General features: G+C 49.2%; 2 protein-coding genes across 2 annotated transcripts; one reads left to right on the top strand and one right to left on the bottom strand.

The window, feature by feature from the left end:
* Positions 1-49: 49 nt before the first annotated feature.
* On the top strand, positions 50-2222 carry LOC122374435 (uncharacterized PE-PGRS family protein PE_PGRS54-like). Its single transcript, XM_043353202.1, has 2 exons — positions 50-229; positions 361-2222. The coding sequence occupies exons 1-2, from the start codon at positions 50-52 to the stop codon at positions 2116-2118; spliced, it is 1938 nt and encodes a 645-aa protein (XP_043209137.1). The 3' UTR covers positions 2119-2222.
* A 6664-nt stretch (positions 2223-8886) lies between these two features.
* LOC122374439 lies at positions 8887-11341 on the bottom strand. Its single transcript, XM_043353208.1, has one exon. The coding sequence runs from the start codon at positions 11132-11134 to the stop codon at positions 9806-9808; it is 1329 nt and encodes a 442-aa protein (XP_043209143.1). The 5' UTR covers positions 11135-11341; the 3' UTR covers positions 8887-9805.
* Between the last annotated feature and the right edge of the window lie 3 nt (positions 11342-11344).

Consider the following 11344-nt stretch of genomic DNA (forward strand, 5'->3'; position numbering starts at 1 on the left):
ATAAGATAATAACAAGATAATCAAAATAATTGCCATCAACCTATCAATTATGCTTCTGCGAGTTGTGCTGGCAGCTGCGCTCTGCGTGGTGCTCAGTTCGGGCGCCACTCATCATAACCCCTACTGCGAGCTGAGCGAAATGCACACCATGTGTCAGTACGAGGGCATCGGGCCGGCGTGCAAACGGGTTGAGGCACGTGAAGTCGACCACGAAGACATCAACGTGATCGTAGACATGCACAACCAACTGCGGTCTAAGTTGGCAACCGGTTATGAGCGCAGAGGACGATTTCCGCAAGCCATCAGGTTACAAAGACAGCTTCCGGCCGCCAACATGCTTCAGCTGGAATGGGATGATGAACTAGCGCGCGTGGCACAGAGACTGGCCGATCAGTGTGTCTACAGGCACGACTGCAAGGAGTGCCGAGCGCTCGACCGTTTCGACGTGGCCAGAACCTGGCTGTGACGCACGGCGCCGACAAGGGAAAACAGCCCAACTGGAAGGCTACCATAAGACAATGGTTCGACGAAGTCCGGGCTTTCAACCACAGCAACATCAAACCATTCAAGTTTTCGCACGACTTTGGTCATTTCACCCAGATGGTGTGGGCCACCACCCAGATGATTGGCTGCGGCTACTCCATGTATTTTGCCGGCGGCCAGTGGAACAAGCTGTACGTCTGCAACTACGGCCCGATGGGTAATGTGCTGTTCGACGAGGTGTACGAGGCGGGCCCTTCGTGCAGCCGGTGTCCGGCCGGCACCCAGTGCTCGACTCACTACCCCGGACTCTGCGCTGGTGGTGCCAAATCGGGCCATCTCCAGGCCGGTACGAGCATCCAAGACCTACTAAATCAGCTGTCGGGAGGCAGTTCCGGGCAGCCTGCTCCGCAAGCCGGCGGACTAGGCGGTCAAAGCATCCAGGATATGATTAGCCAGCTTGGCGGCGGAGGAAATGGTGGCCAGCAGGGTGGCGGTCAAAGCATTCAGGACATGATTAACCAGCTTAGCGGCGGCGGCGGCTATGGTGGCCAGCAGGGTGGCGGTCAAAGCAATAGCATCCAGGACATGATTAACCAGCTTGGCGGCGGTGGTTATGGTGGCCAGCAGGGTGGCGGTCAAAGCATCCAGGACATGATTAACCAGCTTGGCGGCGGCGGTGGTTATGGTGGCCAGCAGGGTGGCGGTCAAAGCATCCAGGACATGATTAACCAGCTTGCCGGCGGTGGTTATGGTGGCCAGCAGGGTGGCGGTCAAAGCATCCAGGACATGATTAACCAGCTTGGCGGCGGCGGTGGTTATGGTGGCCAGCAGGGTGGCGGTCAAAGCATCCAGGACATGATTAACCAGCTTGGCGGCGGCGGTGGTTATGGTGGCCAGCAGGGTGGCGGTCAAAGCATCCAGGATATGATTAACCAGCTTGGCGGCGGTGGTTATGGTGGCCAGCAGGGTGGCGGTCAAAGCATCCAGGACATGATTAACCAGCTTGGCGGCGGTGGAAATGGCTATGTTGGCCAGCAGGGTGCTACGCAAGCTGGCGGTTTGGGCGGCCAAAGCATACAAGACTTGCTGAACCAGCTGTACGGTAGCAGTGCTGCTGCTCCGCCTCAGGCACATGGATCGCAGCAACACCCAGCGCCGGGCGGTCACCGGGGAAGCAGTGGCAAGGAACTGTTGCACTGCGACTTTGATCAGGTTTCCTGTAAAATATCATTCAAAGGCGTACCCTGGAAGCCGCAGGCTACCAGCACCAGTCATGGCAACGCGCTGACCGCCACTGTGAAAGCTGGTGAGGGCACCGAAGTCCTCTTTGAACAAATCATACAAAACCCTCCAAGCCAAGAACTTTGCATCTACTTCTCTTACATGAAGTATGAGTCGCAGGGCAGGCAGCCTGTCCCTTTGCTAATGACAATAGAGGCGATGAAGAGCAATGTCGTCAACAAACCAAACGCGTTGCCACAGAACACCAAGGATATGCTGTCGTACGCTCTCCAACTGAAACAAGTGAATGCTCCGATGCGTCTGCACTTCTCGCTCAGCGTTCCCAAGACGGCGGCCGGCCAAGTGACTGTGGTAGCTGTGGACAATATTAAAGTGGTACCTGGTCAATGCTAAATGCACGTTACCGACCGGCTGTTAGTCGCGTGAACGTTCTGCATCCTACCTAGCATGGCAGTTTAGTACAACCTTTCGAGCGAAAATACATCAGCTATGCGTAATGCGTGTGTTTCTAGATAATTCTTCTATTTGACTCTCCTATCGAATATGTCTAGGGTAAGGGCGGGTAAGAGTACGCGGGCGATAAGAGTACGCATCAGCTGTTTCGGTTGCTTAGCAACGCGGGTTTGTCGAGTTCATGAAGTGACATGAAGCCGCCAGTACGTGCATGTCACCAACGGAACGTGGGCGTTGAGCGGCGACGCTGTTGAGTTTAAGGCGATGAATATTATTTTCGAGCGTTATGATATTATTATGATATGGTACAATAATGTTGATACTTGGCAGTTGAGATAAGGTACATTTCCGTGATTGTTGTGGGAAACTTGTGAGGTTATCTGGGGAAATACTGTACAGTGCAATATTCTGTTTGCGAAGTTTTGCACAACGTTTCGGGGTTGTTTTGTGCGCGAATTGCATGTACGGTAAGAGGACGCACTGTTCAGGAGGGTAAGAGTACGCAGAATTATACATTAAATCGAATATACAGAAATATAGAATTATTAATCTTTCGCTCAATGACGTTTGTTTTGTAGGTATATCATCAATGGAGCACTGTGATGCAGATGCGTACCCGAAATTCTTCCAAATACGAGTTATTCTCCTTTTTGATCGTGCATTTTTTTTAAGAAACACACGACATGATTATTTCCTGATTTATAGACTTGAAAGATTTATTTTATGTCTTTCTTTTTGGATACTAGAATTAACTTAAACGCCTTCTGAGTTTGAAGTTAAGCATTTGGACAGTGCAAGCTGCATAGGTGTGTGTTCATATGCTTGCGTACTCCACCCGCCTGGCGTGCGTACTCTTACACACCCCATATGGTAAGAGTACGCAAGTGCAACGGTTCAGAAAATGTCAGTTTTAGACCACTTCCATTTACGCTGAAGGATCGTTGCCCCATGGGTTGATGGCTAATTCAATGAACTTTAATATTCCCTATTTGCGATTTCTTTCCTTCAAATATTAAACAAATGAGAGCAAGAAATCCACTAAGTGCGTACTCTTATACGACTTCACCCTAATGAAAGAATAACGCAACGGGCAGTACTTTTTTATTCCAACACATTTACTGTTCTTGAACTGAAACCTATGAAATGACACTCCGGCATAGGCAGCCTTTTCTTTGGCGAGTTTTTTTTACGAAAAATATTTACTTTTTTGCAAGTGGATATTATTCAAACTATTTCATTTCCTGTCACGACCTAATGACCTGACGATCTAACAGGTGTTTTAATTTGCTTTAACCCGGCAGGTGGTGGGCCTCCTGGCCCCTTCCGCAAGGTGGGGGGGGGGCATTTTTTTGCCCCCCCCGTATCACTGAAACTACTGGACGAATCCGGAAAATTCAAACGGCGTTCGATAGCCCTATCAAATTTGTCGAGGAAAATCAAATTTCATTGACCTCGGGGTCACCGATGACGTCACAGGTCAGGTCAAAGATAAAATGTTTCACCGTTCACGGGTCTTTTAGGGAAAGCGCTATAACACCGAGTAAAACGCATTTTGTCGAAAATCAGCGATAGGGCGTCAGTTGTCTAGTACATATGTTGCTATTAGAGGTCACTGGTCATACCAGGTCAGGTCACCAAGGGTCACCACATGAACCCAACTTTATTAAGGTTGTGCTATGCATGTTTTATGGCCAATTTTTCATTTCCAACTCAATGGTGTTGGTTATAAGACCATCAGGTACGGTTTAGGTCACTTTTTGCTGGAGGTCAGGTCAAGGTCAGGTCAAAAAGGTCAAATTTCAAAGTTGATAGTTTTGCATAAAATGGGTATTGATTCGATGCAGCTCGTCACGGGGAGTCTAATAGTGGTCTTTGTTTTGCGCTACAAGGTCTAGAATTGCTAAAAATTGAGTTTGAAAATTTGACGTCATCAATTTTGAACAGTTCTTTCGCTATAACTTGGCCAAAAAAAAGAGGTATCGATCTCAAATTTGGTATGTAGATAGAAGGCGGTTGGGACTATCACATATAGGTATTCCGGTTTTTCCGAATTTCAAAAAACTTTTTGGATATCCCGGCAATTATGTTAAAAAATCTATTTTTTATTTTTGGGGGTTAAAAAAAATAAATCCGATATGGCAGTTTTGTAGCCCTTTTAATTCTACACCTTTTATGAGAAACATTTTTCTGTTTCTCTTAAGCTGTAGGCCTGACAGCTCTTCCCGCGAAACCTTTTTTTGGGTCGAAAATGGCAGAAATGACAGTCACTCTGACGTCATTAGCGGCCAACCTATCATAGCCTTTGGAAAAGTTTTTGGTCACAAATCACAATGTGCAATAGCTATTCACGGGAGGGTACTGAAAGTTTGGTGACGATAGGCGCAGCGGTTCTTGAGATATATCGAAAAAAAACTAAAGGGGGGGGGGGCAAAAATGCCCCCCCCACCGCCTGGAAGGTTAAGGTCATCAATTGTTACGGGCGGGAGTGAAACGTTGAGGCACGGTAGGTGATTACCCATTGATGGCTTGTCAACCCAGCGCGGGTGATGATAACCGGTTATTTGTAGGTTGTTCCAGTTCCGTTTGACATGAGCACACCTTACCATCCCTGTGCGCCCTAATAGATAGGTGTCACCTTTCGACCGCTGCCGCTGTATACTGGTCGAGTCGAGGGGGTGTGTCCCGTCAGTCTACAGCGTTTCCTGGCTTCTTGAATTGCTAGAGTGCCGTTTGACACCCAGCGGTCGTGTCACTGACTCCCAATGGGCGTGTTTTGGACCAGTGATGCCATTTGTTCTTCGATCCTAGCTAGTTGATAACATCCTAGATCCTATCCCAACATCCGTGATCCATGGAACCTGACTTTTTACGACCTTTATTCCTTACTCGCCCCTTTACCAACATAATCGTGCATACAAATTGTCAAGTTGAAGTAGTGGATATCTGTCTCGGCAAATCTTGAATGGTAGCCGTCCATCCGCCTTCCTCGAACCACGTTCGATTTCCGATTGTGTCATACACATGACGTCATGTCGAGTCCAATACGTCCTCTTCTTACTCACCCGTGTCCCACTTGAACCCCGCACCATACGGGTTCAGCCTCCACCGGTGCGACACGGCGCCGCGCTGCCGAGTGAAAGTCCGTTCGCCCGGTCAGGTGACCGCGTCGCGCGACGTGGCACTACGGGCGAGCCTTTCGTGGGCGGCGACGCATTCATCCGTGGTGTGAGGCATGGTGGCTGGCGACCTTCCGGTGTGTGATGGGGGGGGGGGGGGGGAGTGGGAGGTGGTCGGCTGAATGGTGATGTTTGGAGGCTTTGTGTTTGAGTCGATTTTGTCGATTGCGGACAAAAGCGTGCAACGCTGGTCGTTGGGTTGTTTTGTTGTAAGCAATGCGTGACTCAGTACGCAATGAACTCATTGATCATCATGAGGCTCTTGATGTTCAATGTCTACCAATCCATGTTACGTCTGGAGTAAATAGGGGGGAGGTGCCACAACCGTGCTTCAACACAACACCGGTGGCCGTCGCTACTTTGGTGTTTGGCGTTTATGTCTGCTACCGGCCATGGCATGTTTTTTTTTTTTTAGCGCTGCTAGGACTGTACTTATCACTTCTTCGGTGACCGTGCTAATCACATAGCTGTCCGCGCTAATCTCTCCATTCGTGTGCCCTCGGGGGCGGGGACACCGTGCCCACAATCTGCACCATGTGCACACGCACCACCGTACAGCGGCGATGTGTTTGTTCTTGCCACGATAGGACGGGCATGCCGGGCATGTGTACCGTGTAGTAAGGCTGGGATAGGGAGCTGGAGGTTTTGGACGGTCGTGCGCGAGGATAAGGGGAGATCACATACGGTAGAGGGCTAGAATGGTAGCTACTATTCTAAGATGTTTTTATTCGAAAAGATTGCCCCAGCTTGTAGTTTTGTTGTCCATACTCATCGATTGCCGATTTCTGAGAAGTTTGGTCACTAGTTTTGACACCCGGAGGTCCATGCCATTCACCACAATTCACTCCATTATGTGAGCGATGTTTTGACCTGCCTGAATCGATGTTAGCCTGTCTACATTCATTGACGTAGTTTCAGCAGTTTTACGGGAGCTGTTCACTGCGTTAGGAGCTCGGCCATGTGGGTTTTCCCATGCCGCTGACCGTTCATGTATTTGGTTCGGCCGGCTGCCTGCGGTCTGCATTACACTTCCTGGGGCTGCCAGGATTGGCGCAAGCTAGCGTCCCACTTGTGGTTAAATGGATCCATATAGCGTGTTCCGGTCAGCAGAGCTGCGGATTAAGGCGGGGCTCACACCGAGATCTGTAGCAGATTTGCACGAGTTATGTGTGAAGATGGACGGCAAGCCAGGGGTGCTGTGTTGATTGGATACAGCTGGTTTTTCGTTGTAAACTGCAGTCCTTCTAGGACCTAGGTGCTGATGGCCTACCTTAGGCCTTAGATGGGTAATTGTAGGCTGTGGAACAATTTCATGCATAATAGCTGTTTTCGAAACTGGTCGTTATTTTCCTATTGCCGTTTTCCCAGGCTCGTCTCGTAAGTTCTGCTTTGATCTCATCAATATTTCTGTTCGTTTTCTGCTCGAATTCCCTTTTGCCTGTAGTTCGATTTTGTGGGCCTCGCCTCGCCATGCTGCATGGCGCCTCGTCAGATAATCCAGTAATGCCTCGCCTCAGATAACCTGTTTTGGAGCCAATAGGTCGCTCGGGCGTAACGTCCTTGAACCCGCAAAACGTCTCTCGTAATCCCTCCTTACGTAAGCCCTCGTATTCTCTTTTATCCACCAGCACGCCGAGTAGCCGGTCAGGCGGCACCGAAATCCTGTCTTTGCGCGAACTACAACTGCTCAATGCTTACACACTGCCTTGCCATCACGTTCAGCCATGTCGTGGATATCGCGTCATCACGCACATTGGCATTCGGCAGTCGTCCCAACTTACGTCTCGGAAACAATGCGCTTCCCTTGACCATTTTGCCCCTGGTTTCGATTATAACATGAATCACCTCATCGGTCATGCGTCCTGACGTATCCCTTCATCGCACCGGGTCACCGCACCGAGCCGTGGAGCTATGCAGGCCGGCCTCTGCACCACCTGGCGTGCCCCACAGTCGCCCGAGTGGCCCCGTGCACCCCGTGCCTCTGGCGACTGCAGTCCACAGAGGGCACTCGGTCGTCTCGCCCTGACCTGGCGAACGGTGTCGGCGCTCGCCGCAGCCCGCGCCGCTGCAGCAGACCCGCGGTGACGGTATCGCAGTCAAGGGAGTGTGACGTAGCCGATGTGTTGCAATAGCTGGGCCAACCAGTGGTTAGAGAAGCTTCGAGTAGTGGAATGTGTGGAAATGGTGCGGGACGACAGGTGTTTGGAATGGGAGGAGGTGGGATGGGGTGGCTTGGGACGGATTGGGTGCGTCTAGGCATTTAGAAATGTGTGAGCATGGGCGTTGCTATATATAGCTTACGCTCGAGCTGCACCAGTAATTTTGACGACCTTTTATTAGTTACTTGAAGATACATCTTCGGAATAATCTTTTGGCTCTAGAATTTGTCATTACAGCTCTACCAAAAATCATCGGAAAGTGGCATCGCCTTGGTAGTTTGGATCGTACGATTTTTCGGAAATAATGCTTGTATTTTCAAGCATTTGTCTTTCACGTGTTCTTTCTGAATTTGGCCTTCCCTTATCCCTGAAGTCCCGGGCCCGGATCTGTAGACGTGGTTATAAAACGCTTCATTCTGAGGTCCCACCTCGTAAGCTCTCAGTTTGTGTAGCACGGCTCGTCTCCAGAGACCCATTTGTATCGAACTCGTTGGTATCGAGTTGCTCAGGTATCGACCATAAGCATCATACCGGAGGGAGGGGAGCGGCCTCAGCCCCGAGGCATGGCGTCGATAATGACCACCATGATATTCCGTAACCTGGAGCCGACCACACAAACGACATTGAACTCTGTTCAGGGTACGGGTTGGCAGCGGAAATGAATAGCATTCGTTTGGTAATGCGTCAGGTGGCGTGCAGTTTATTGAGCCTTTGATTCATGTAGTTGTTTGTGTTTGGCTGGGCTTGCGGATTGCTTTCTTTCAGCGCTGTGTGAATGGAAATCACGCGTGTGCGATGTAGTAGGTAAGCGCATTGTATAGCTTGCTTATAGCACTTTGTTGGAAAACTATCACTTCTGCTACACCCTAAGCTCTCTTATATGGCTGTAAAGGTTCGCAGAATGGTTTAAGTATGCTTTTATAAAGATCCTCTGACAAAACAGACGACAATGACAGTATGTATTATGTTTCAAGTTTGAAGACTTAATTATACCCAAAGATTGTTTCTTTATTAGACAAACACTATTCTTTAGAATTGTGTTTTTCTATTGAAAAACAAACTGAGGGCGGTTCCTTTTTAATCGGAGTTTCTTTCAGTGCAGACGCACGGATGTTTTTGGGGCGCATCTCTGAGATCTAGTGACCAGCGTTTCACGGGTGTCTGGCCGTTATCAAAGTGGATCAACCAAAGACAGCGATAAAAATAATGCCACTTGACCTGCGTGTCGTCATGCGTCACCTGGTACTCGGCAAACTGAGGTGGGAAATGCGTGACGTAGCTGACCGATTGAAGTCCCAGCTACAGAAGTAAGTGGCAGATGATAGGGATATTGCTCGCGTGGGTACTCTGCGTTATTAGTCAGGATAATTGCAATTATAGTCCGTTTTTCTTATCTTTAGACTTCACTCCAAGATGTTTCGCAAGATATGCACGAGACAAAGCATGGCTTAGAAAAAATCAAGCCCTTCGGAAACAGAAAATATTGCCTTGAAGCCTGGAGAGTGGCGCTCTTGGGTGCGGCAAGTGCAGATTTGTAGTCTCACAAATGTGTATTACATAAATAGGTAGGTACTTATACCTACCTGCTACAAAAATTAAGTTGGATAAAGTTTGGTATGCTAACCGAACTATCGATCCGATGAATTAAAGGGTACCTATAAAAGCGAATATCACTTGGAAATGAACTATTCTGCAAATGGACACAAGTCATCATCAGTGACTTTAGTTCAAGACCTATAGGGCTTGGTTCCAGCCGAAGTTTTTTGAAACCGCAGGTGCGTGCGACTGCGAGTGCGGACCCAATGCAAGGAAATTCTTGAAGGAGCTCGGCGTGTGGCTCGTAACAAGTTCTGGCGACTGTCGTGAAGCACTTGGTTTGTGGTTCGCTATCGCAGACATTCGAGTGAACGCGTTTTCGATAGTATTGACTGTGACGTTGTAATCCTCACGAAGTATCATGTGGACGGGTTAGACTGCGTGACGAGAGGCGGAGATGAATTATGCCTGTGGAGGTAGGCAACCCGCAGGACATGCGTGTTCAGCGGCGCAGGCTACCAACACGAGTTGGCTATATGAGCGTGTGTTTAGCGATGAATGCAGCATTGATCGAAATTAACAAATATACATACTATTTCAATGTGATGACATGTTTTGCTCGTATTACCCGCTAGTGTCTACAAATCTACCACCAGTAACTCGTAATACAAATTACAAAAGACAGGAAACACAGGAGTCGTACTCGTATATTGGGTATGTTTGGTTCACCGAAGCCATCGTAGGTCCCATGCGCCCTCAATCACTTTCACTGTCACTGTCGTCACTGCTCGAATCCTGAAGTGACACGATCACTGGCTCGATGTCCTCCATCATTCCATCTGCTCGCCAGTACACCTCTTCCAGTTCTCGCACGTGGCGGCAGCAGTTTCGCCACAAGTCCGGTGGCGCGGCGTCTCGGCTATCCAGCAGCAGCCTTTCCACGTCATTCAGATGCCCAGTGTTGTTGAACTGGCGGACGTGCGTCTTCATGTTTGCCCAAACCATTTCAATCGGATTGAGGTCGCAATGATATGGGGGCAACCTCAGTACTTCATGACCGGCCTCCTGTGCCACCTTGTCCAACACATACTCGCGTGTCTGTTTCAGAGGGCGAACCAGCTCAAGAAGCTCGACCTTCCGCAAGTCCGGATCAGGATTGACATCATGTACCCGCAGCCATTCTTGGATCGCTTCCTTCTTCCAGCTAGCTGTAGGTGCCTTGTTAGCACATCTTGAATGATACGAGGCGTTATCCATAATGATCACGCTATTCGCTGGCAGGTTCGGCAGAAGTTGGAGTCGAAACCAGTCCTCGAAACAGCTCGCGTTCATAGACGTGTGATAGTCGGCAGACTTGCCGTCCGTCCTCATACACATGAATGCTCCTGGGGTGAAGCCGCTGTCCGAGCCAGCATCGACTATGATTAGGCGCTTGCCCTTCCCTGTCACTGGCTTATGGCCGGCCACGTCGTCACTGTCCAACCACGCGACCGTTCGCATATCAAACTGGTTATACCAGGTCTCGTCCAAGTACACTATAGTGCGCTCTGGGTCGGAGCTTCTAATCTTCCGAATGCGTCTCAGGAACGCGTTCCGGGCTGCCACCACCTGAGGTTTTTCAACCAGCAGCTTTCGGTTGTTCACTTGTCGGAACTTGAATCCTATTTGGAACAGCTGCTTTCGTATGGTTGAGCGCGAGATAGTCTGCTCGAACTTGTCCTGAACTGCCGCTCTAATGGTGTCCAAAGTGACCTTTTTCCCTTCCAGGTACATGGCATGCACCATTCTTCTGAACGCGCACTGATCAAACTCGTCGAAGTACTCGCGTGGCCCCCTGTTAGGGCGCTGGCGGGCTGGAGACTGGCATCCATGTGTCTCTATTCCACTCTTGAATGCATTAACAGAGGCAATCGACACTCCAGTAGCAGAGCTGGTCTCCTTCGCTACGTTAATGCTAGCCGCTGCACTCTCATCACCTTGCTTGAGGTATTCATCTTTCTTTCGAATAAAATATTGGTAAACATTATAAACCACTTGTCTCGCTTGTGCACCGATCGGTTTTCCTTGCCGAAGTTTTGAGAGCATTGCATATTATTGTATACGAATGGATATAAATTTCAAAAGATATATAAAAGTCTCAGATTTCCTTGATACACAGCAGACATATGGTGTGTTCGCTTTTAGAGCCAGTGGCAATGAGCGTGACGCTTGATTTTTATTATCAAATTGTGTGACGTCACGTGCTAAGTTATCTGCACATCTTGGAGTGAAGTCTAAAGATAAGAAAAACGGACT

This window comes from Amphibalanus amphitrite, unplaced genomic scaffold, assembly GCF_019059575.1.
Source record: "Amphibalanus amphitrite isolate SeventyFive unplaced genomic scaffold, NRLGWU_Aamphi_draft 001656F_arrow, whole genome shotgun sequence".
NCBI classification, from domain to species: Eukaryota; Metazoa; Arthropoda; class Thecostraca; order Balanomorpha; family Balanidae; genus Amphibalanus; species Amphibalanus amphitrite.